The sequence below is a fragment of the Microcebus murinus genome, chromosome 17 (assembly GCF_040939455.1).
Source record: "Microcebus murinus isolate Inina chromosome 17, M.murinus_Inina_mat1.0, whole genome shotgun sequence".
Taxonomy (NCBI): Eukaryota; Metazoa; Chordata; class Mammalia; order Primates; family Cheirogaleidae; genus Microcebus; species Microcebus murinus.
This window is the reverse complement of record NC_134120.1, coordinates 10,180,320-10,207,946: the sequence shown is the minus strand read 5'-3', so window position 1 is coordinate 10,207,946 and position 27,627 is coordinate 10,180,320. Positions and strand designations below refer to the sequence as shown.

The following is a 27,627-nucleotide window of genomic DNA, read 5'->3' as shown; positions in this document are numbered from 1 at the left end:
CATAACCTTGCAGTTAGCATGCTCTAATAACAGTTACCATTCTCATGGGTCTCAGCACATGTCAATTAGCTGAACACTGTACCATTCTTAAATGCACTCTGCAATATCAGAACTTTGTAGAGATATTTTTTAAATGTATGTGTTTATTTTAATAGAGCTCAAAGTCAATGCAACATGTTTCTTCCAGTGTGTGGAATATTTAACATATTTAATAAATTTATATACATGAATATATGTTATTTTACATTTCTTCTGTATAGAGTTTTTCTTAAGAAATTTGGCTCTCAGAAATATTTTTCTATTGAATGATAGACACTTATGTTACAGGAGAGACCTGTAGAAAGATGGAAAAGCTTATAAAGATTGTGTATTTTCTGTTTTAACAGGGAGATAACTTTTGGCTTCATGTTCTCAAAATTATAATTTGCACCTCTTATTCTTCAAAAATAACAGAAATGAACAAATGATAATCTTTTGCCTTAATCGTTATGTTGTTGATTTATTTATCAGAAGTAAAATGAATTCATAAACCAAAGTGCAACATAATTATTTAAGTGAGCACTTTGTCATAAATTCTCATTCATTCGTGTTTTGGGGATGTGTTTGAAAGTTTGTTTTGTAACTTATTTTATATCTCTTGCATAATCAGAATTCTGTAACTGAAATAAATAGATATTAAAATAAAAGGTTTTTTTCCATGCTGCTGCTAAATCACCTCCTGGATGCATGCCAACAATCTCTGGGGCTCACAAATATAGTTGTGTTTTCTCACCCCTTTGTTGATCAATATAATTCATTTCTATAACTGTTTATGGAAAATGGCCCTACTATGCACAAGTCATGTGCAAGGTGTTCAATAAATATTTGTAGGATAGCAAATAACTGCAGGGTGATAGCATAACCTTGCGTGCTACACAGCATACATGACAATAAATTTGAAAGGAGGAAAATAGAAACTACTGAGCTTTTCAGCTGATCACAATCAAATCAGAACACATCAAAACAGCTGGTGTTCTGTGACTCAGAATCAATCAACCAGTTTTGAATCACCTCATACTTCTTTATTTCTCTTTACAGTTTCACAGAAGAGATTTAAACCAGCATATGTCCTTCCCATTTGCCTAAATCCCTGCTTTGAGTTGCTTTACTTTCATATTCTAATACCAATAAATGAAAATGACTGTAATATAAAAGAAAAAAAAATAAAGGCTAACATTAAAATGTTTTTATTTTAAATGATGCGGCTACATTTGTGTAAAATAAACCATATGCTCAAATAAAAGACCCTAGAAGAAATGTGATATTTTAAGGTTGTGTTATGGAATGAGGATAATTCTGCAGTAGCAGTATTTATGTAATTTACAAATATGGCAATGATTATTGTAATTTTCCAAGTATATAATTAATATTTTAATGATTATACAAGTAATATCTTTGGAAAATCAGTATTAGGCTAGTAAATAAAAGCTAAATGTGATTATGTGTTTTTGTTTTTGACACTAGCTCTTCTCTTTGTTCTGATAGGTACCTATTACACCATTCCTTGGCGAAGGCTATTCAGCAGTGGTGACCTCTTCCACTCCAACACTCTACAAATTATTATCTCTGGACTCCCAGCTGACACCCTGCCGGAGGCAAAAGCTACTAAGCCAACTGGAACTGTGCCTTTTCCTTTGTCAAGGTTTTTTTCTTACACAGGAAAAAGAAAGAAAAAAAAAAAGATGAAGTTGGGCAAAGTGGAATTCTGCCATTTTCTGCAGCTAATAGCTCTTTTCCTGTGTTTTTCTGGGATGAGTCAAGCAGAACTCTCAAGGTCCAGATCAAAGCCCTATTTCCAATCAGGGAGGTCCCGGACGAAGCGCAGCTGGGTGTGGAATCAGTTCTTTGTGCTGGAGGAATACATGGGTTCAGACCCCCTCTATGTAGGAAAGGTAGGGCATTTGGCCTTTCAAAGTTGCAAATGATTATTGTCAATGACTGTGGTTGGATGTAAAACTGCTAACTTTTGCTATGGGGGTAGGAAAAACAAAACATCATTCCTAGGAAAGAATTTATGAAGTTTTTGGTCTTAGCCACTTCCAAGTTGCAATCAGAGTGTTATACTCAGCACAGTGTAGCTGTAAATTAGGGAGTGATGCTTCATTCCTAAAAACACATGAGGATCCTACAGAGGCCTAGTTTACTGTGATTGCAGCATACTGGCAAAACTGTTATCACCGAAATTAGAACAAGAATATCCACTAATAAATGAAGAATAGTGGGCTTTTATAGCCAGTTAATTTTTTAGCCTCTTCTTTCAGGGTACTAGGTAAATAATGTCCATACTAACATTTATGATTGTGTATCCTTCCCTGATACTTATAGTACCAAAACTGCAAAGTGAAATTATTGATCCTAATGGCTCTAGGTTATGAACAATTCAAACCCACTTTTCTTACTGGTCTCATTTTGATATATCTTTGTGGATTTCTCCTTCTTTCTTTCTTTCTTTCTTTCTTTCTTTCTTTCTTTCTTTCTTTCTTTCTTTCTGTGCTTAGTAAATTTCCTTTTGATCAAAAATGAACATGAACAGAAGTCAGTTAGAAGTGATATTAGACAAATGGTGGGCAGTTAATGCTGCATTTGTTGGTGGCCAACAGTTAGCCAGATGGAGATTTGTTTCTTCACAGCTTCCTTCTGTCTGAATATTTGGGCAGGAGGTTTTCATTGGAGGGCCTTGTGAACTGAATGGTGCTTCAGGAAAGTACACCTGTACACCTCACACCTGTAAATCTAGCACTCTGGGAGGCTGAGGTGGGAGGATTGCTTGAGCTCATGATTTCGAGACCAGGCTGTACAAGAGTGAAACCTGTCTCTACTAAAAATAGAACAAATTAGCCAGGCTTGGTGGTGTGCACCTGTAGTCCCAGCTACTCAGGAGGCTGAGGCAGGAGGATTGCTTGAGTCCAGAAGTTTGAGGCTTCTGTGGGCCTAGGCTGATTCCATGGCACTCTAGCCTGGGCAACAGAGCAAGACTGTGTCTCAAGAAACAAATAAAAAGCATGGCCTTTTCCCTGTCATTTTCCCAGTCCCTAATCTACTGAAGGTTAAATTATTTCAATATTTGTAAAGATTTCCTGAATTTTTCAATTTGATTCTGAGTACTAGTAAAGGTTTTCTAAGTAGGATATGTTAGTAAGAAATCTATGTCTGTATATTTCAACTCTTCCCTCTGTCCATTTTATGCTTCTATTCCTGATAAAATGAAGCACGGCTAACTAATGAGTTTATCTATAATTCAATTTTTCAACTTTGAAAGATAGAGGTTATTTATTCCATGGGTCATTATTTCATTTGAGCATATCTTAAGTAAGAATAGAAATTATTTTTGTTGATGAGCATCTACATAAATCAAGGTAATATTTATTATTTTTATTATTATTTCCTTTTAATATCTCTATATTTTAGGAATACTGACTGGCACTGTATTGTAAACAAAATAATTTGAATAAGTTAAAGATTTCTAGGAATGTGGATTAGTTTTTTTTTTTTTATTTTTTTTGGCTAAGTCACAGCATTTTCCTACCCTAGGAAAGTATATGTAAATACACAAGAGTTTTTATGTACTTGTATGTATTTTTATAGCTATTCTACATTATCAATATCAGCATACTAAATACTATTAATATATATGTGCTAAATTTTTCTCTCACTCTCTTTGTACTTATTTTCATGTAAAAAATGAGAAGAATAATCATTATGTAATGTTATTGACTAAGAATCTAGCTCTTAGTTTAATTCATTTTTAGTTAACATTTAACAAATTCATCAAGGTTTCTTCGATGGACAGATTGACAGATTCAACTAATTTACAGAGTCAATAGCTATTACGTGAATTCAAGTTTTTGTGGCAATGTAAAATTTTCTAAAAACAGCAAAAAATATTCCCATTAATTGTGTTTAAAATGGAGTTGGCTGGGAAAAGGTAATATTTTAAAAATCAATACAATTTTAAAATGTAAATTCACTTTTAAAAAGTTTTATAAACTTCACATAATAATTCAGAATGCTTATACAAAAATAACCCCTGTAAGTCAATTTAAAATTATTAAAATATATGTCCCTAGTTTGCTTAATTTCCAAACATGTACAAAGTTATTGGGCAATGGTGTTATTCTGTTTCTAAGAGAAATTGTATGGTTTATTGATTAGGTAATAAGACTTATTCTGTAATTCCCTTTCAGTTCATCAGAGAAGGTTGCTTAACAAATTTTATGTAACAAAAAAGTTAGTTTTTGTTTATCTTTTGCATGCTGTATATTGGGACTTCAATACAGCCATTGACAGTGAAACTCAGGATAGAAATGGGTTAAAAAAGAAAGAAAAAAACCTCTTAATTGACTAAAATATAAGAAAAAGGACAGTAAAATAATTTGAGATGGAGAGAGGATTTATAGATAAGAGAGACAAATACAAGACCTTACAGAAATAATTCTTGTATTTCCTTAAAAAAAAGCGGCCGAGAACTAGTACTATAGATTTTAGATATGAGATGATGAAATGATTCTTTTTAGGTTGATGCTCTGAATAAACAGCAATATAAGAATAACCTTGACCTCAGTACATTTTGATCACTTGATCACTTGATCACTTGGGTATATAAAATATGTGTGTGTATAGAAATCGATGACTATGACCAGAAATGTTTATAGGATAGAGAAAACTAAAAATTATAGATGAAGATATGTTGGAGTGGCTAGGCAGATAATTATGAAAAGAAAAGAAAAAACCTTATCAGTACTTTTCACAGATTTATATTTAACCTATGCTAATTAGATAACCACACTCTTAATTGTCCTGACAAAATCTAGCTATTTAGATAATTTGGAAAATATAAATGATGACTTCAATAAATTTTATAGCTTAATTTAATCACATAATGGATAAATACAGTGTGTTTCAGATTAACATCAGCTTTATCGCTGGCTCTACCACTTCCTACTAGTTGTATAACTTGGGGGCAAGTTGCCTAGTATTATATTTTCGTTTTCTCCTTTCTAAAATAAGAACAATGATATCTACAAGTCAAGTCTGTTACTGAATAAAGGAGATTAAAAAATTTGGAACATACATTCAATTAGTCTGGACATCATTATATTTTCTACTTCACTACATATTAATTATAAATTAACTGAGTTATGGATAATCTATTGTATTATGTGTCAAATGTTGTATGTGTGATTCCTTAGATGAAAGCAGGCATTATTTTATGGTCCACTAGTGTATATATTTATTCCAGGTAATTAGATGAATGGTCCATTTTGGATGTGCTTAGAAATGCAGCATTTATTTTTACATTTTTATATGATTAAACTATGGCAGTAATATAATTAGTAGGTTAAAAATCCTAAAAACAGGAATTTCAAATGTTGGAGAAATCATTTCTGTGAATATTTTGAGATCTTCAAATTTGGAGGCCTTCATATTAATGGATTGTGGCCAACAAGATCAGTTAAATGACTGAACAGAAAGTAAAATTTGGTCATTAAGACACTGAAGATAATGAGGCCACAGTATGGCCTTCAACCTTATTATTTCACCTAATTTACTGGGTTTGTTTTACCTATGATAACCAAGACTAAAGTAGATAGAACGGTCTGTTGAATGGAGCCGGGAGTGCTTCTGGACTGCTTACGGATACTGACCCTACATGTATAGACTTAAGGAAGGAGTCCTTAGATATTATTCTGATTGATTTCTGTTTTAAAGAATAATAGTGCATCTTTCCCTAAGTATATTTCTTAATTATCATCATGCCTATTTTCTTGTCATTATATGGGGAGAATGAAAGGGAGAGTCTTTTCTTTTCTTCCTCTGACTTAATAGCATCGCTCACCTGGCTATTTGCTGCACACAGGAGGTGACAATGTCCACCCATTTCGTTGCCTCACACTGCACTTTTCCAGCCCAGTCTTTTTGTCACCTTAGCATTTCTCACTTAATGTCCCTTGACCATCTGACAAAAAAATCTGTCTACACAACCACCCAGTCTCTGTTCCAGGGATTAAATGTTTTTCATCTTTCCTAACCGTAATGGGCTGCCAGCCGATCGCTGTGCTCTAGGCCATTACTTTCACTGAAACGTGTGCTTCGTGCCTCTTCCGCAGTTGCTTCCCTAGCTGTTAACATCACTCTTGCCTTTTTTGCTACTTTCCTTTCTTCCCTGCCCATTCAGGGAGAATTTATTCCTATTACCCCACTAGAAATCAAATACATAGAAGTGCAGTTTGCAGGATTCACTTTGCTTTAAATTTAAGCTTACTGAGAAGTATTGGTGAGCATTTTCAATGCATTTAATTACATGTCAGCAGTATCTCTCACCAAGAGATTCTTTATCTCCTGATATCTAAAGATACATTCAGAGCTTCAGAAAAGACATTTTCATCTAGAAAACAGGTTGTGTTAAAAAATGAGTTATAAATTGGCTTCCTTAACTGGGAAATTTTACATTACCTATAGAAAAAGAAAATAATAAATCCCAACTACCAATGACTTAGGGAAGAGTGTATTCATCATAGCAAAATTTCCATTTTATAGATTTTGGTGAAAAAAAAGAAACAGGAAAAACATCCTCTGAATATTTAGTTTGCCTAAAATCAGACCAAATCTTAGGAGAAAACTGTTTTTACTGAGAATGTATAGAAAACTCATTTTCATAATATCTTTATGACCAGAGTTAATTTGTGAAAGCCCTTGTTCTAATCTTTGTTAGTTTGCTGATAGAAGTGTGGAACTCCTGGTGATTTCAAAAAGAATTTGGACATAGATCATCTCTGTGGGACGCAAATAAGTTCAGGTTTTAAGAAGTACTTTTTGGCAGTTATTTTTAGCGATTCTAATACTCCTGCATAACTGTAAGATATGAAATTCTTTTTCTTCACATAAAATCAGAAATTCAAAATTGTTATTTGTTTTCTTTTGGCATATTGAAAATAAAATATATAAAGTTGTGTCACTAAAATGCAGAAACCCGCAGTTAATTCAGTCTAATATTGCTAATTTTCTTCAAGGCTATGTTAGTTTAAAAATAGTTATAATTACCAAAGCCTTTATCAGGTAAAAGTATACAGCTAAAAGTTAGAGGAAGTGGGAGAATTTCAGTTATATACCTTGGTATAGCCAAGATAGATACTATAGATTGGGCTGTGTATTTCCTGAGTGTTCATGTATGTTGATCAAAATCATTTAAATATGCTACCCTTTTTTTATTTTCAAAATAAGGGGGTACAAGTGTTTTTTTGCTATGTGGACAAATTGTATCATGCTGAAGTCAGGGCTTTCAGTGTACCTGTTACCAGAATAGTATATATTGTACTCAATAGGTAGATTTCTACCCCTCATTTCCTTCCTATGCTCCCCCTTTCTTAGCTGTCTTTCTTAACATCTGTTTATGTTCATACACACTTTACTTGCTGCCTCTTTGGTGATGGAAGCAGAAAAAATAAAGAATAAAATACAGTGCATACTAGCTGTGTTTTTACAATGTATTTATGTTGAGTTTTTAAGTGCAAAGGACAAAATGTAAACTAAAATGATGATTTAGGTCTTTCTATATAAAGCACACTATAATTATTTGGACAAGCTTTATGTGCATTGCTCACTGATACAGTCACAGAATCGGCAGCAATCTCTGTGACTCACCAGGATACATGACAAAATTAGTTAAATGGCAGGACAGTCACTGAGCTTTACTGGTTTGAGCATATATAGGCAAGGACTTTATTGGGAGAAATTTTGTCCTAATCCTTTGGCATGATTTTATTGATTATATGTCTTAGGTTGATTACCAAAGAGAAACACTAGTTTATACAAATATGCTTCACATTGTATCCAAAAATTCTTTTTTGCCTATTGTTCAACCTGCCCTCTGTGTTTTCTCTCTTCCTTTTTCCCTCTCTCCTTCCTTCTTGAAATACTTATCAAGTACTAACTCTGTGATAGATATTGTGCTAGACAGAAGAGCTAAAAAATAGATTCTTTCATAAAATTCACAGTCTGGTTGGTAAGCCAAGCAGGTGACCAGATGGCTATGGAAAGCAGTAAATTCCAAAGCTAACCAACAGCTGTAGAGGGGGTTAAAGCAAAGGAACTCACTCATAGATTCATGAACAAGTGCTTGCATATGGATACCTGGCATACTTCTGTGATTTAGTATCTTTTAAATACAATCTTAAAACAAATAAACAAAAGGACAAAGAGAGAGAAAGAGATTTATCTTCTAATAAAGTAGGACAGAGTCTTGTAAAGTTATATTTTGGGAGAAGCTTTTTATATAGTAGAAAAGATCAATAAGCAGAAACCCTACATTAAAGTTCTCATTTTATCATTATTTTGAACAAGTCTCTAAAACAATAAGTTTTGATTCCCATATCTATAAAATGGATATCAAATTGGCAAAAGTTTAAAACTTTTTATTTGATATAATTTCAAACTTACAAATAAGTTGCAAAGTACTGTTCCCAAACTGAGTTCCCCAAATATTAATATCTTGCATTACTACAGCAATTATATAAACCAGAAAATTAACACTGGCATAATACTGTTTACTAATCAACAGATTATATTCAAATTTTGCCAATTGTTCCAATAAAATGCTTTTTTATGCTAGGAACCAATTCAATATCACACCTTTTATGTGTCCTATCTCCTTAGAAGTTTCCAGTCTGGGATAGTTCTTTAGTCATTTGTTGTCATTCTTGACTAGCATTATGGTAGAATATCTCACAATCTGGGTCTGTTTCATGTTTCTCCTTAATGTATACATTTCAGGAGATGTGGTTTGGCAAGGATAAGAGAGAAGTGATGCTTTTTTCTTCTCACTGCATCATATCAGTAGATACAGGATGTTGATATAACTCATTCATAAAGATATTGAATTTGATCACTTGTTTAAGGAGGTGTCTGTCAGGTTCCTTCTCTGAAAAAAACATTATCTGAAAGTTCTGATATCCTGAAAGAGGCACAAAATTATCCAAGCTGTCATTATAGATGGGAATAAATTCTACCACTGATTTGAGCAGGATGTGAGGAATGATTCAGTGCAGCTTATGGTCCATTTTGAAAATGAGGAGTGGGTTAGTCTGAAACACTGGCCAGATTTAAATCTATAATACTATTAGGTAACATCCATAATTTTATGTAGCAATTGATTATGTTTCTCAAAAATACATCAATTTAGGATGTCTCGGGGAAATTAATTTTGTTTTGTTTTGGTTTTTTTTTTTGCTTTTTTCTGAACCCTGCAATAATGTTCTTTATAGTCCAGAATTCCAAGAAAGTTTTCTACTAGAGTTAAAAAAATAAGAGTTTTCCTCTCACATTGTTTATAAAACATAAAAAAAAAAAAAACTGTTTTACGTTGTAAGGTTGGGCCTCAAATACTTAGCCATTATAATTATACACAAAACATTATTTTAGAAAATAATAGACATTTAGTTTCCTATAAATTAAAAAAGTAGTACAAGATATTACATTCTAATGTCTTATATTTTATTGTATTTACAAAGTTGAATTCTAAGCAATTCATAGAATTATATTTAATTTTGAAAAAAAAATAATGAACATTTCTTCTAATAATTCTTTTGTAAATTTTATAATATATTATGCTTCATGGTCAATATTGATTAAATCTTTGGAAAGCCTTGTGAGTTAAAAAAAAAAAGGTGTTTTTATATTAGAGATGAGGTAATAGATACATTTGAGAGTAAAATAAGTAGAGCAGGGGACATCCAGTAGAGCTGTAATTGAGAAGAGCTAGAAAGCATATCTAGATGTTTATATCAAATAATTATCCTTTTTTAAATTCTAAAATTTTGGAACAATTTGAGCTAAAATTAATACCAATTTGTCATAAAACCAAATCAATTATATTCTGAAGAAACAACATTTCAGTATTGTATTAATCTGTTCAATTCTATGACAAAGTATTAGACTAGATGACTTAGACAACAAAAAATTTCCTTCTCACATTTCTAGAGGCTGGGAAGTCCAAGATCAAAATGCAAGCAAGGTCAGTTTCTGGTGAGTGCTCTTTTCCTGGTTTATAGACAGCCACTCTGTGTCCTCACATGGCTGAAGAGAGAGATCTCTTCCTTTTTGTCTGAGGCTACCAATGCTGTGGGATTAGTAGGGTCCCAACCTTCTGACCTCATTTAACTTTACCTCTTAAAATCTCGTTCTATAATACAAATTCAGTCACACTGAAAGTTAGGGATTCACCATATGAATTTTGCGGGGTCACCATTGAGTACATAGCAAGTATCTATATTTATTTTAATTCATAAGAAATGAGTGAGTAGCAAGTAATTTTTGACAATATTTAATAGAATTCTACATTTAGTTGTAGTAAATAGAAGTTCACATAGCAATTTCAAAAATGTATGGAAAAAGTAGTTTCACTAAGGGTTTGAAAACTTTACCTATGTTTTATTCACCTAGCTATAGATCAACACCAAGAGCCTGAGAATTATTATCCATTCTTTCACCATAGGAACAAGAAAAGAAAGAGCTAGAAGATAGTGAGAGAAAAACAAGACAGTATGGTGAGGCCATCTACATTTCTAGTTAGGCTGGAATCCTTATCTTCTGTAAGATAAATGCAGGAGTGTAATTTCTCAAGATGGGACTGTGTTACAGGAATGGTAATTAAAGTTCCAGAACCAAAATGATTAGCATCATTCCAGCAAGTTGTGTGTGTAAACAGCACACAATTATCTGATAAGAATGCTTCCCTTAGAATGTTTACTTATCTTCTTCGTTAAAATGCTGACATGTTTTAAGGTATTTAACTAAAAACACACAATCAAAATTTGGACAACACATACATAATGTTCAACAGATGTGAATTTGAAAGATATGTGATGATCACTAGTGAAATTAGTCAAACCATGCTTAAATTAGATTTTTCTGATTTGTGAGTCATTTAAGAGTCCATATTGGAGTGGAATATGTGTGGAGAGGAAAAGATTACACATTCTGCACTTGATTTTTTGAAATGAAGAAGAAATAAGATAAAAATCGTCATTTTCTTTCCCATAACATGTCTAAGAACTCAGTTCTGTATCTCACATCCACTCTGTTCCTCACACAGTTTACATAATATTCTCAACTGAATCATAACAAAGCTGAATTTATGTGGTTAACTGATGTTTTGTTTATTTGGGAGAAACATATTCTAGTGAGCTGTAGTCATTGAGATTTGATTTAATTATACCTAAGCAAAGTGAAGGCATCAACAGTTAAAAATATTGCTAAAAAAACACAAGAATTATCACATTGCTATAGCAGACAGTGTGAACTTATTTGTAAAGCTAAAGTCATACATAGAGTCTACAGGAAATACAGAACCATGACTAAAGTACAAGTAACACTGCATTGTAGGGTATATTCACAACCTTGGAAAAGTGATGTTTACAAGAATAATATGGAATAATAGAATACAGTTTAAAGCTTTACATATTAAAATTAAAAATACTAACTTTATTATAAAGGATAAGTTATCTTTTTGGTTAATCATTTATAACACCTGCAAATAGACTTTCACCTATGGCAGAACACCTGTGTTCAGTGATTTTGGGAGAGTACTTATGGAGTGTAATGATCTGAAACAAGACTGGTTTCCCATTGATTCGGTCATTTGTGGTTACTTGAGTGCAACTGATGATAGAAAATATATACAAGTGAGTGAGAATTTAAGATTAGGGTCAGGGAAGGAAGTAAATTCTGTTTCAGATCCAATTAAGTTTTCATAGTGGATATTTCTGACCAAAACAATATTAAAATTATTAACATCTTATATTTTTCTCAGTGTTGCTGTCTTCACACTGTCTATGGCTTCTAATTTATACTTTAAGTTTGATTTCTCAGTACACTCTGGACACACTGGTAAAGTCCAGTTTTTCATACGACTTCCTTTTTAACTTTCTGCCTACCCAGATCTAATGTGTGGCTCAACTAGAAACTTTAAGGATGAAGGTATTTAGACTACTTCAGAGGCTTCAACAGTCATGCAATAGTTCTTTTTATTATTTTTCCACAAAAATATATATCTTGGAATTTAGCACAGAAGATAAAGTATATCCTATAATTTTGGTCATGAGATACACATAAATTACATATACTGATTTTATCAAATTATGTAAGTGTCCATATTGAATCTAAGTATTAAATGAATATCAAATATTTTCATCAAAAGTAAAAATAATATATTCTTTTTATTGTTGCATTTTTAATATTAGAGCTGCTGGGGACTTTAAAACTCATTTATACTAGTCTCCTTCTGAATTCAGGAATTCTCTGTACAATATCCCGGATGGATGATGAGGCAGCCTGAGGTCCATCTCTTAGCGGGAGCATAAATTGTCATGGAAATACACATTTCATAGTCACATGATTTGGGTTTGCATACTGGCTCCACCACTTACAAAAAGATGTGACTTCAAGCAAATAACTTATTTCCTTGTTTCATGCACTTAAAAAATAGAAGCAACAATATTAATCTCACAAGTCTGTTGTAAACATAAAAAGAAAGGAATGAATGGGAAAGCATGAGATAAAGTATAAAAGAGGGAAGTATATTTCTAAAAGTTAATGAGCTTCATGAGGAAAGGAATTGTGCCCAATCCAAGCATCATGCCTGTACATACTGAAAGAATGATTACTGAATATATAAACCGCTCAGGAAATTATGAGATATTGTAAACGTTATTGTGAGAGAATACTGAGTTTTAGTATAACTTATTTTTAGGAAGTTAAATTACTTTTCACTATTAAAATCTTTTAAGGCAGCTCTTTTGCATTCTCTCTAATTTTAAATGAATATTTTAAAAGATTAAATAATTCTTTATCTCAAGCATTTCATATGAGACATGATTTCCAGAACTGTCCTTATGCTTAGCTGTCCTTCCTTTTCAATGTCCTAAAATTTGAAGATCAAGAGCAAACCTCAATAATCTGTAAAAATCTATAAATCAGTTAAAACAATAAAAATCAAGATTTTTATCAATCTTGATATTTGGTATACATTCTATCACTCTATTAATCCAAGCCATGATTGCATTAGTTATTATTAACAATATCATCTCTTGAGGAAAATGCCATAAGAAAAATTGGGTTTTGCTACAAAATATATAGTGATCAAATATAACTAGTGAATATCCTAAATGAAAGCTATAATAAAATTAAATATTAACTATGAAAGTCAAAGTTGATCTCTCCAAAAATTATTTTCCTTGAGAAACAGTCATATGAAGAAGGAGTCCAGTATCTATTCTTTCATAGCAAACTATTAAAACTTCCTGCATAGGCTGTCAATATTTGCTTTTGTTTACCCTTCCCTTCAGATCTTTCAACATTCTCCTTTGGTTTTACAAATTAAAACAATTTTTATCATATGCTTTTTCCTCCAAGCAGAGAGACTGCCTATTGCAGAGGTAATACATCATACAGCCTTGGGGTCCTAATGCTGTATTTTTGCCATGTAACTGAATCTAATGCACCCAAGTGAGCTTGATTTTCCCAAGGATGTCATTGGAAGTGCCTACACCTACTCCCATCTCTCAGACCATGCTGGAACCTCCAAGTTCCAGGAGATATGTGGCCCAGAAGACAGAGAGATCTGGATTTGAATCATAGTTATACTACTCTGATGACCCATCATTACGAACCTTACCATTTCTATAATTCCTGTGATGGCCCTGGCTCTCTTAAAATTTTTTGATACACTAAGGAGAAGGAAATAAAACAGGAAAACAGGTAGAGAGTGGGGTTGAGAGATAGGTTGTTTGTAGCTGACTGGAATGTTCAATGCATGACCATCCTTCTTCCTCAAAGCAAATGATAGGAAAAATTTAGTTGTTTATCTGAAGCAAAGTATTGAAGATAATGGAAATGGGGGCTGACCCAAAAAAGTAAAGGCTTTTGAAAAGTAAGATAAAAGCTTTTTGTTAATTTAGTTTCTCATAGGGAATTAGAAATTATGTGGCAATTTTCATGTTGCTTATTCATCTCTGAATATGTTACCTACTACGGATGGCATAGATACTAATGAATTGGTTGATTAAGCCAGGGCATAGAGAGGAAGTTTAGACTAGTAGCCACCTCCTAAATCTTGTTCAGAAATCAGAGAGATCTCAGTGTGAATCTCAGTATTGTCATTTAATTTGAAATAACTCAACTTTTCTCAGCTTAATTTCTATAACATGAGTTATAGAAGAAATAACAGCTTTTCTAAGTTTAATTTCTGTAAAATGGGTTTAATAATAGATCTTATATAACATAGTTGTTGTTAGGACTAAATAAGACATTGTATATAAACAACTTTATATTAATATTTGATATATAGAAAGCATTCATCAAGACTTAGTTGTTATTGTTAATAACAACTAAGTTAATAATAACCAGTTACTAATAAATGGTACATATTTTTACTCTGCATTCAATTGCTATTTTCTGTGACTGACATTATTTAGGTGTTTGCTTTTTAAAGCATATTTGAAAAACAACCTAGAAGGCTAAGGAGAAAACAAAGATGAACCCAAGCAAAAATCATCACATTGGCACACTTGGTGAACACAGAAAAGTCCTTTAAATTACCTTCCCTTGTTCTACCATCACAAAGGGACAGTAACACCAGATTTTCCAACTCCACAGAGATGAAGTCAGACTTGAATCAGATAACATCTGCTAAAGTGCTTCGTAATGCGTAAATTATTAAATGGCAAATAAAAGTTATTTTTGATGGGAAGAACAGATACTATTTATATTTATAAAACATTAGAGTAAGAACAGAATTTGTAACCCAGTCACTCTTTTTTGGCAATAACAATGAGCAATACTTGAACAATATTTTTGGCAATTATCGATGAGTAATTTTTTTAATTTATTTAATTTAATTTAATTTTTTTAGAAATAGGAGTCTCAGTATGTTGCCTTGACAGGCCTCGAATCCTGTGTTCAAGCAGTCCTCCTGCCACTCAGCCTTTTGAGTAGCTGGGACTACAAGCGTGCACCACTGTACTCGACAAGTAGTACTTTTATGTATACCCAAAATGCTGTTGTGATTTGGCTGCTGTTTTAATAGTTTATACATTTAGAATAAAATCTGAATTAAAATTACATAAGACAGCTTTTCAAATCACAAATTTGAAAAAAGGACAGAACTCAACACACACATAAAAGATTGCTCTAGTCTCAAATACTTTTCAAATCTTGAAAGATAATAAAATCTTTGAGAATTTCCCAGCAAGAGATTGTAGTACCATTAGGATTCTACTGAAGAAAAGCGATGCTTAATGGAACTAGATAAAAGAGATTGGTCGTTAATCTCTCAGTTAATTTTCTTTCTTTCCTTTTTTTTTAAGACCAGGCCTTAGGTCAGAACCTCATTTAGTCTGAAGTCTGGCTGGAACATATTGCTATCGTTTACCGATCCTACACATCAATATTTTCTGAATTCAGAATCTGAGTTTGACCATTTTAGTCCCCAAATGGTAGCATTTAAACATCCCCAGCTTATGTATTCAGAGTTAATACTGATTGCACAACATTTTTGGAGTAGTGAAATTCTGACATTTTGAGAAGAAAAAGATACTGAACATCTTGATGTAATTTAAATATTGGTATAGACAGGCATTTTATATTTATGCCTTAGGAAAGATCAACAAGTAGAAATCAAATATTTTGCAATTCTGATAGCCTTACCAACATATAAAGGGAGAGGTATTGAGTGTTCCTAAGGAGAACTATTGCCAGGCTTTTAGGAATTGCCATTGCAAACAAACCACTTTGCATAGGCAGGTGTTCTAGGATATAATTAGAGAAAAAATAACAGAGAAGAAATGAAGATCAGAGGGTTTTTTAATCTTTTTTTCATAAATTAAAGAAAATGAAAGACATGATGCTAAAATTAATCATCCAAAGGAGCTTCCTGTAATGCAATTCTACAGTATAAAGCTGAAGAAAATGCTAAGATAAGTATTTCTTCATGCACAAAACTAATCATGTCAGTTTACTATATCCAGAGGAAACTACATGGATTTTAGGGAAAACTTTATACATTTGAGCATGAAAGTACTTAAAGCTGCTTAGTAAAATTAAGAAGACTATATGATCTCTGCAGTGAGGCTAGCCAGAAGTTAAAAGCAAACTCTTCAACCCTGGAGTTTAAATAAATTTATATTTTATCCATCCAAATAGAAACATCTGGTTGAGTGGAGAGAACACATATCTTGGCATCACAAATTCATCCGGACATAACTTGGGGCAATGCACTTTCTTTCTTACTCCCTGACATCTATGAAGTAAAAATTCTGGTAAGAATTCATGCTCTAATTCTTCACACCAACAAAGTATAACTATTGTTCACCAAAGTATAGCTATTATAATAACTTATTTAACTTTAAAGTGTATATAAGAATATGATAATTACAAGTGCCACTTGTGTTGGTTTTGTTAAAATATCTGCTTAGACAAGCTAAATTCTGGACACACGCTTGTCTCAGTTTTGATCATAGCTCATTGGGAAGTGTCCTTCAGCCATTTAGTGATTTTAATCCATATTTTTCAGTCAATGAGCTTTCCTTTCTATTCATTTTATGGTGATCTACAATGAAATGCTAAGTATACCTGTGTCTATCATCATTATTTTCATCAAGAACTACTGATACTGATTTAAATGCACATGACCAAAAAAATAAATAAATAAAACACACATGACCCTAAATTCATACAGAATTATATGAACATCATGGGCTAAGGTACACAACCAAAAAAGAAAAAAAACTGCATGGAGGAAACTGGTTTATTTTTATTCCCAGGATATCTACTATCCTTTATTTTCTTCTGCTATCAGAATTTTTATGAATCTGAGAGTAAGTACCTCTTTAAATTTTGTGTCCTAAGTGCCTTGCTGTTAAGAAAGCTCACACTTTTGGGGAAACACAAGGGTGGGGTTAGCACTTGCCCACAACTGAGATTGTGTTCCTCCTTAAATTTTGCACAGTGAGCTGCCTTGCTTGCTTCACTCTATTCCTGGCCTTTTGGCAAAGAAGTTAAAAACAGGATTTTCCTCCACAAATCTCTGACACTGATTCAATTGCACTGGCAATAGCCCCATCTTCACTTGAGTCACATATGGTCCTCATCAATACTCTTTGGAAGTCAGTGGAGCTATAAAATACAAATAATAACTGCCCAAGATGGTATTGGAATGGAAAGAATTGCCAGTCTCTTACAGTGTTTTAGAAGGAACATCTGGCAGAGCTTGAATTCAATTCTGTCTCATGGCCACATCATTTCCAGTTTATCAAAGAATTGACACTGAATCCTCAGAAAGCTTAATTCCCTTTACTTAGATTGGCTCTATTTTACCTTTCATTTTGTTATAAATTTCAGATGTATTTAACTTTATGTCAACCACATTTGGTACATGATAAAACATGATTGAGAAGAGAAGCATTAATTTAGTTAAGAAATCAGGTTTTAAACAACATTTAAATTTAATGTTTTAAATAGCATGAAATAATCTGACCATACATATAAATTACATACAAATATATGCAAACATACAGAAGGTAACCATTTTTTACCCTGAGTATTTTATATATTTGAATGTAACTCTGTGGTACAAATTTGGAGTTACTTCCCCTGGGATAAAATGATTTTGCATTTACAAGTCAACATTTTAGACATTTTAAAAGGCAATGCTATTGGAAAGAAGGGAATACAAAACAGAATATATGAAATTCAAACTCCTTTTACTTTATATTTCTAATTTCCTTCCCTTTTTCCTTTATCCCCCCCTTTTTTTACTATTCTTTTATCACATTGAATTTAAGAGTAAGAGCTACTACCTTAACTAGAGCAAACAACCTTGCTATCTAACTACCCTATGGTAGATTACTACTTGTACATAGAAGTGGAATTTATGGCTTACATAAATGTTAAGATAGAACAAAATTTTCTCATGAATGGGTGATCATTTATGTACAACTGACTCTCACATATGGTAGTTATTTCTATAAAGTTAAGGCAAATACTAAATTAAGAAATACTAAACCATTGCTCTTAGATGAAATACAAAGTTAGATTCTTGTGAGTCTGTGGTCCCAACACTTTTATCAACTGATGAACCCTTAACCTTATTTTATGTGTGTTTCTGTTTTCTCTGAAGGCACATTACAGCCTTTTTGTGCCTACTAACAGTAAACAGCATTTTAGCTCTATAACTTGGGACCATTTTAAACAGTAAAATCATAAACAGAAAGCACAAAATAAAAGAAAATGTGTTACTAACCAGACTGAAAAAAGGAAATTGTTTATAATATGAGAGCAGAATCAAGAGATAGGAGTGTTGCCTTGTTCGACCTTATTTGGGAACATGTGAATCAAAAGACTCAAATTTTTTGCTGCTGTGTGTATCTCCATGAATGATCAAGGACAAATTAATTTTATTGAGTAGATGAATTCCCAAATACAGAATCCTGGAATAATAAATATCAACTATATCTATTTAGCAAAGAGAATCATATTTGGACCACAATGCCTGAACATTTTAGCATTCTGTTATTAGGTAACTAATCCACTCAAATAAATAAATACACCAGATAAAGGAAAATTGATAATGATGAAGATAAATAAAAAGCAAGGTAATTACAATGCAAAAATAGCAATAGTTGGAAATTCTGAAGAGCTCAAAACATCACTGATGATCCAACATCCTTTCTGAAAACAAAGCAGGATTTTGAATTAATTGCATGCACATATATGATATAGGAGGCTGGCAAATAAATGTGGTTTCTTGGCAACCATGTTTCTTGTAGAATTTTGAGCTAGAGTCTATAAATGATTAATGTCCTAGCTGTAGCTTATGACTATCAAATTTAGTCAGGCACTTGTACTAACCCTTAGTAGTATAAAGAGTTTCTATGAAAACTCTACTTGTACAAAAATTTTTATGAAAATGGTGAAGACTTTGGTGAGCTAAAGAAAAGCACCTCGAGGATTACTGATTTAGACTTTGCAAAGGGTGTTCCCAAGTGCCTGATGCCATATTTATCAGTCTAGCCTTTTTGATGGAAATTCTGACTACAGCCAGTCAGGAGGAAGTCCTAATGGCTGAAACTGGAGATGGAGAAAGACACTGAGAATATAATAGAGTTTACATCCTAGTTGTGGATGGAGGCAAAATCACATACATAAAAACAAAGAGTGTAATAAATGCGGATAGATCCTGTAGAGAAAAACACATGAGAATGGAAATCAAGAGTGTCAGTAGAGAAATTAAATTTTAAAAAGGTGGTCAGCCTAGCTGAAAGTGATATTTTTACAAAGTCCAAAGGGAAGTGCAGGAATGAACAAAGTGGACACCTGGGAAAGTGAATTAGGCAGGAGTGGACTGGTGTGTTTGAGGAAATAAAAAAGGCCAGTGTGGCTGGTTTGAAGTGAGTAGAAGATAACAGTAGAGAAGAAAAGGAAATCAGCTTATCATTAAGTTGGTGACTTATCTGACCCACTATCTAATTCCTCTTATTGAAGTGCTCTTTGAAGTAATGACATTGAACTATAGTTAAAATATGCTGTAAGAAAAAACATTCTAGAAAACACATGTGGAAGTCTGCTATAGAGATATTGCCCATAATCTTATTAATTGCATTCCACAGTATTATTTTTATGAATTCCTTTAGAAAAGTTGTTAGCTGATCTTAATATCAGTAATCGTTGCACTTAATCTCAACGTTAAGTCTTTAAATCTCAAAACATTTTTTTGGGCCAGAATGTTCCGAAGTTAATTTGTTGCCGAACAATGGCATATGTCAAAAAGTTGTTCATAGCATCTTTTGATTCCCTTTTATTATTAAGTCCTTTCTGTGTCTCCACATTTCCTACCCTTGCTTTTCATTTATTGTCACATTGTATTTAGTATCCTTATAAGCCATCATAATTTCCTTCTAGAAAAAGGTATTTAGTAAATAGGCAGTTAAAGAAATAAACAGATAATCAAGAAATTAAACTTGTATTCTTTTGTGATATTTGCTGCAACTGCAGTTCAGTTAATGACTTTTGGATTGATTTTCAGCTAACTAGAATTTAGTTAATTTATTGCAACAATTCACTTGCAAAGCAATACATTTAAACTATAATTTGGCTGAATCCAATATGTTCTATCTAACAATTTTTATGACACTTCTTATTAGAGAACCATGATGTGAATAAAACAAACATGTATGTCATACAATATATGTCATACAATATATCTCATATAAAAATATACATATTTGTATCAAGTAATTCTCATATCATCGGGGCAAATATAACATAGTTTTATACAAAGACAGCATCAAAATTGGATCATTTTATTAGGATATGCTGACAAGGTGGTAGAGAAGATTATATATTATGTTAAGTACAATTTAGTAAAAGTATGTCTGGTTAAAGTAGTAACATGAAATTAATTGTGTCATTATTGAGGCAAATGCTGTTCATTTAATTAGCACATTCTCTAACTTAGAACATTTATTTATAGATGGTACATTAACAATATATTCTTAGCCAGTATTCCAAGATTCCAAGATAGCTTCACCGAATGTAGGAAATATTATATTATAGGAGATATATTATAGGAGATATATATCATATTTTATGAGATATTGTGTGTATATATATATAAACCTAAAATCTTTGACAAAAAAGAAAAAACCTAAATGACAAGACTTAATTAAAAATATATCTAATGATGTTTAGGGAACTTAATAGATAATTATTTCCCTGGTGGCATTAGTTTTTTTAATTTAATTTTTTATTTTTAATTATTATAGGCTTATAATAGTTGTATTTATTTATAGGGTAGTGTAATGTTTTGATACAGGCATACATATAATGTGTAATAATCAAATTCAAATCAGGGTAATTGGGGTATCCATCATCTCAACTATTTATCATTCCTTTGTGTTAGGAACATTCCAAGTCTACTATTTTAGTTATTTTAAAGTATACCATAACTTATTTTGACTATGATTAGTTAGCTGTGCTATCAAATATTGTTCATTCCATCTAACTATTTTTGTACCTATTAACCATCCCCACTTTATCCCTCCTTCTCATGTACCCTTCCCAGCCTCTGGTAGCCTTCATTCTATTACCTCCATGAGATCAATTGTTTTAATATTTAGCTCCCACATATGAATGAGAACATATGATATTTGTCTTTCTGTGCTTGGCTTATTTCACATAACATGTTCTCCAGTTCCATCCACTACACACATCATGGAGGGAGTATTCATTAGTGTTATTCTGATTTTGATATTGTCTAAGAAAAAACATGAACATTCTGTTTGTAAAATACTTTCATTTAGAAGAATTCCTTTCTATCTTTCTATACAAGGGAATAACAAAAAATTAAACAAAATTTAAAATTTCAAAGTAAGAAAAAGAAAATCTGTAATCATAAGTAGAGTGATAGAATTTTAAAACAACATATACTAGGATACTGAACATTTGTTTTTAAACATATTATAAATACTTGTATTATCCATTGCAACTGCATGTTTATCCTACATTGACATGCAGTCTTTGGTTCCCTAAGCCCTGAGATACTGCCTGGAATAAATAAATGGTAGTGGTTAATCTGAGTTAAAGCTGTCTATTAGTATTGTTATAACATGAATTGCTAATGACAAAATTTTTACTGTAGTATTTAATACACATCCGAGCTTGTGTTTTCACAGTGAAATATACCTGATTGTATCAGGGAGACAGATGAGGAAGTAATTCTTAAGCCAAGCAGTTTGGTTAATTTGACAAATAACATCAGAAACATACCTAACATTTAAAGTGATAACCAGGTGCAGATATGAGTTTCATGGCCTCTCAGTCTGACATAAAATATGTGTGTTTTAATGCTTCAAAAATATAAAAATTTAATTTGGACATTTTACAAAATTATAATTACATTGCTAAGCCTACAACCTCCTGCCCCAGTAATGAGATCTTAGAAATGTCCTGTGCAAGTGTGAGGCTCTAAATCTTAGGCTGCATTAGCTTTCAAGTAAATCTACCTTTGCATATCAAACCATAAATCTATACTGATAATGTTTAATTGAATATATGTATATAATGCCTGTGATTGGATTTGGTTCTTATTTAAAGTGATATTGTAAAAGGATAGCTTTAAGAGTTGATAATTCACTGGGTCAGATAATTTCTTTGGTTTCATGCCCATCAATGAAACATTATTATTTTTAAAACAATACTCATATTTTTTGTGTTTTAACAAAAAAATTAAGAATCATTATCATTAGAAACATTTATTGACACATACAGGCTGAAAGTCATGCATGAAACAGAAATTTTTTTATCAAAAATTATGTAAATTTATATCTCAGTACATTTTGTTTATATGTAGAAAGAAAGAACTTTACTGGCAAAACATTTTATTTAATTAATGTTTTAAATTTGCTGAATTATGCCACATACATTTAGGTGTTCATAGGTCTAAAAGGATTATTAAAACTTTGATGGGGGATGGATAACAATTGTTCTAAATTATCTTTTTTGTTGCTGCCATAGTCAATTGCCGCTGATGATGATGGCAGAGATAATTTTGGCATGAGTTCAATTTAATTTCACAAGGATTTATTGAGCATTTGCCACACATTCTACAAGATACAACAGGAGTATACTTAGTAGCAGGAGGATAGTTACCAAATGCATATTTTAAGGAATTTTTAATCTAAATTTCAGAAGATTTGGTTTAAGTAACCAGGGTGCAGACAGACGAAGGATGAAATTAGAATTGATTTAGTTTTGAATTTTATATCATGAAGGAATGAATGGGCTTTTCAAATATAGAAAGACAAGAACAACAATATGATAAGGCAGAGCTGTAATTACCTACTAATTGGACTGTCTTTTCTCTTGGATGGAGAAAGAATCTTTCATTTTTGCATCCTCAGCACCTAGCAGATGATCTGATGTAGATATTTTTAAAATACATCACACATGTGAATATAGCTATGAAACTATGGTTTCTAAATAGATTGAGACTAATAAGACCATGCATTCAGTGGATATGTGGGAAATATATTTCCTGAAAATGTTGAAATTTAAGAGAAAAGTAACTAATTAGTGTGAAAATAGAAAAAAGTAAATCACATTTACATTTTAGCAGATTAAATCTTAGAAAAATAAAAGCTCTGACATCTTGTCTTAAAATACTAAGCAAGAAGAAAAACATACTAACTATAAGGGTTTTTTTCAATATTTTTACTGAACTCTTTCCCTCATATGAACACACTCTGAAAATAAGATTGTATTATCAGAAATTGATTCAAGTTCACTGACACAAGGCTTGGTAAGTTGCAAAGCATGGGGAAGAATGGCCATCCTAACTGGATACGCCAATATGTGGTTTTCTGTTCCCAAAAACCTTCAAACTTAATGGATGCTGTTCTTACTTAGAGCCATTTCCACTAAACTTCAAAGCAAATTCCATATCACTTAAGGAAACAATTTGTGGTCCTCATCACTAAAACGGTTGAAGTGCTTTGCCTAATCAGCTCTTCCTAAGTAACACACAAAAACTCTGAAATTGAAAAAGAAAAAAAACAAAACAAAAGAAAGAAAAGCCTCATTTGTCACATCGCACATGTAAAGTTCATGGTAGTAGCTGCAGTCTGTGCCATGCAGTGTGAGCAGCAATGTTTATAGATAATCATTTCAGGTGAGGAGGGCACAGGGGCTAGCTGCTGGTTTGCTCACCTAATATAGTCCCTTGATTCTCTAGTGGCTCTCAGCCTTCTGAAGTCACAACTTCCCTGACCAGATAGACCTTTTTGATGATGCCACTTGCCAGACATCTGTGCCACCTGGAGAATAAAATAGTGAGTGCTATTTATGTACCTTAATGAGAAAAAAAGGGAAGTAGAGTTATACTAGCTTTCACCTAGATGGAAGTTCTCAGATTGCTAGTCAGTTTGTAAGAGTAAACGTTTTCAATAAGAATCTATTCTGGACAGTTTTGTCCTACCCAAGCTTAGGTTTTACCTGTAGCTTTCAAACAGTTTGCCAGTTTGAAAACCAAACTTATGGGCTAAGAAAGTACAAGAAAAGATGAAATTAATAGTCTGTAATAGTCTTGTAAAAAGTTATGTTATCATGAATATTTTTCAAGACATTCATTCATTTACTCTTTGAACAAATATTCATGAAGTATATAATCTGTATACCTATGTGGCTATTTATATTGGGGATTTAAAACATGCAAAGAAACATTTTTGTCCTTCCTGTAGGTGGCAATACAATAAGGAAACATACAGATAATCTCAGTGTTGTTTGATAGTGAATTTTATAAATGTGCAAAGGAAGGTTAAGGAAAGAGTACCAAAACCATCCTGGTGACATCAGGCAAGACTTTAAAGAGGAGATGATATTTCACCTTGAAGGATGGTAAAGTGACCCTCCTAAATAAATGGGACAAGAAGGAAAGATATTCCTATCCCAAAGAAATAGTTCATACAAAGGTGTGGAAAAATGAGAAAACACAATTTCTTTAGGGGTCTGTAAGTGACTCAGATGGACAAAGAGTAGGATAAAATAGAAACAGGGGCAGCCAGGAGGCGAGAGCCAGCCATATCATGAAAGTTTAATATACCTGCTAAGGTATTTTTGTTTGCTTTTATTTATTTATTTTTTTATCTTTTAGTGATGTTGGGGAATGGTTTTGCACCAATTTACATTTCAGAGAGGTCAATTCTCTTAGAGTTAAACATAGTATCATTGGAGAAGACAGACTGGAGGCAGAAAACCCATTTGGTGATAGTTAAATATTCCAAGCAAGAGATGGGGGGGAGGTGAAATATTGTAATGGGATGAAGAAAAAAAAGAGAAGATAAATAAGAATTATTTAGAAAATAGAGTAGTTATGAGATGTCTAACAGTTAAATATGGAGTTGAATATGTTGGGAGGGGTCTGGGAGGAGGGAAGGCAGGTTGTCTCTTAGTCATCCTTGTATGGACAGTATCAACAAAGATACTTTCTGTTACAGCGGGTAACTGTAGTACCACAGAACAAAGAGACAGGGTCACTGAGGCTGAAATCATCAAAAGGAGTTTTACTGACTAGCTTGAGCTAGGGTCCAAGTCCCAATAGGGCGGCCTCTATTCGGACAAAGACCCTGTGCACTGTGGGACGGAGCCCTTTATACCCTAGGTGCATAACCTGTCCACGCGCTTGCCCTTTACATTGATTGGTTGGCCCCTTGTGCCCATGCACTTGCCTTTTTGTTTCATCCCAAAATTTACTGCGATCAGCCCACTCAAACCAACTTCCTAAAAACAAGCAACATACAGAAGCTCAAAGAAAGCAGTTAGCCTGAGGCTTCACACTTTCCATGTATATAGTAAGTTCTATCTAATGACTGACAAAAGGAATGTTTCTGGCTCTGGGTAGGAAAGATTAGATTAAGTAGTGACTAGGCCATATTGAATTTGAAGTTGCCTGAGGGATATGTATATGGAGATGTCCATATGTGAAATATGCATATCCCTAAACATAGAGGTATGTGGGGAAAACAACAAATTGAACCTGGTTGATGGTGAAGCATATAGTATTTAATGCCGCTCAATAAAGAAGAATTGACTTTAAGCTTGGTTATTAACAGGGGCCCTTGCAAGTAAAGGAAGAACAAGTACTCTATAGTACACTGTCTTTTATATTCTCTTCCTCCTCTTCATTCTCTTTTTTTCTTCACCCAAGTAGTCAGAAATAATTTTTTTAAAATGTTGATTTAGTCTTGGTATTCATTGCAGGAAAACCATTGTTATGGGCTGTTCATGAAAGCTAATTGATTAGCTTAAAATGGACTCACTAAAGTATGAAATGTGTACTGTTAGTCACTGCATAGGTAAGAGTACATTATTTAGACACCCTGAATAGAAGAAAATCTATTTATTTACAAAAGAGCTTGCAAAAACATGAACAATGTTTAATTTAAATATTTCATTAATGTTTTTGATTATGAAGCAATTTCTTATAAATTTGTAAAATATTTTAAGAAATATTTAATCTGAATATTAGGAATTGTACTTCTACCTTTTAGTCTCTGTGCTTATCATCTTCATTAGGAAGATGAAACATCTGAGTATATATGTATATGTGCTTATATATGTATATATGTACATATTTATAGATTTATATTTCAAAACATTGAAATATAATCACATCTAATCAATTACCTCTTTGCATATATTTATCCACACCAATTAGTAAAAACTTTGGTTTGTAACCTGTCCTTTCTTAATGATGTTCTTAATGACATAATGAAAACTGTCCTTTATTTAATATTATGTGGTTTATAAGCCATGTTCTTTTACATTATTTTCCTTGATTCTTATAAAAATTCTTTGAAGTTCAGAGAGATATTGTTATCACTAATTCACTTCTACATATAAGAAAGTTAAAGCTGAAAGAAAGTATATACATAGCTAATAAACAGTAGAGCCATGCCTTGGCTCTAACTCCTCTGATCACAGACCACAGTCCCCATTCCATTGTGGGTTACTGTCTATTTAGTCTGAAGCCAGACATTCTGTGGACTCTCACTGAATGAACTAGTCCAATAATGTTACACGGTAGCAAGCATATGAAGCGTATGATGTCAGGACTTATTTTCTGTTCATTACAAATATAGAAAATGCCTTTTATAATTATTAAGAGTCATGTTACTGTCTCTCTCTCTCTCTCTCTCTCTCTATATATATATATATATATATATACTCACTCTCTGAGATATATATATATGTTCACTCTCTGAGCATTTACTGAGATTCTGTTCAGTAAATCCTGTCACTAGTTTCATAATTTGTTTAAAAACATGACAGAATTATTGGGGAAGCAAATACAACTAGGCTAGCTCAGATTTCTTCTTTCCTAATGGTTGTATACATTCTCCTATCATCCTTATTTTTCATCCATTTCTCTTTGGCCTTCATTTTAAATGGCTATCTCTGGCTTTTAATTAAATGGCATTTGACTACATTAGCCTGGCCTGCTTAGTATGCTAATTTGTTTATACTGTACTCGGATATTGAATTTTGAAAACTGCATTAACTGTTTATTTATAGTAGCATGTTAGATATATTTCTTAAGTGCCCCTGAGGCTGACATTCTGTGCATTTAAAATGGCTCTTAGAAGTTCTAGCTATACTCCAGGAGCCCCAGAAGGGCTGCTGCAGCCAATCTGCTTTTTAAGGCTGGCAACATATGGAAGACATCTTAGAGAATTTGGAAAAGAGAAGCAAAAGAAAGGGGAGGGTTCTCTGATTTCTATTCTCCAGGAGAGCTCTCTGGGGCTCAAAAGGAGGTCAATGTCTGCTGAGTACAAATGTAAACAATCAAACTTCTGAACCTTGAAAAGGCTCCTTTGTCATTCTCCTCAGAGAAGCTTGTAGGTGAGATAGCAGGCAGTATTTAACCCTAGGGCCACGTGTTACCCATTTTATATTATAATTTTTTCAGCATATATTAAAAACAGGACAATGCAGATAGAAGAATAGGTGTATCTTTTTCTAAAGCCTTCTCTATTTGTTCTGAGG

General features: G+C 32.6%; 1 protein-coding gene across 1 annotated transcript in view; it reads left to right on the top strand.

Moving 5' to 3' along the window:
• The window catches only part of CDH7 (cadherin 7), a 129,305-nt gene that overhangs the window by 9,628 nt on the left and 92,050 nt on the right, over nt 1–27,627 (top strand). Inside the window, exon 2 of the mRNA XM_012748391.3 lies at nt 1,525–1,931. Coding sequence (XP_012603845.1) covers nt 1,722–1,931 — 210 coding nt within the window. The 5' untranslated portion in view covers nt 1,525–1,721. The remainder of the gene's footprint in view (nt 1–1,524; nt 1,932–27,627) is intronic.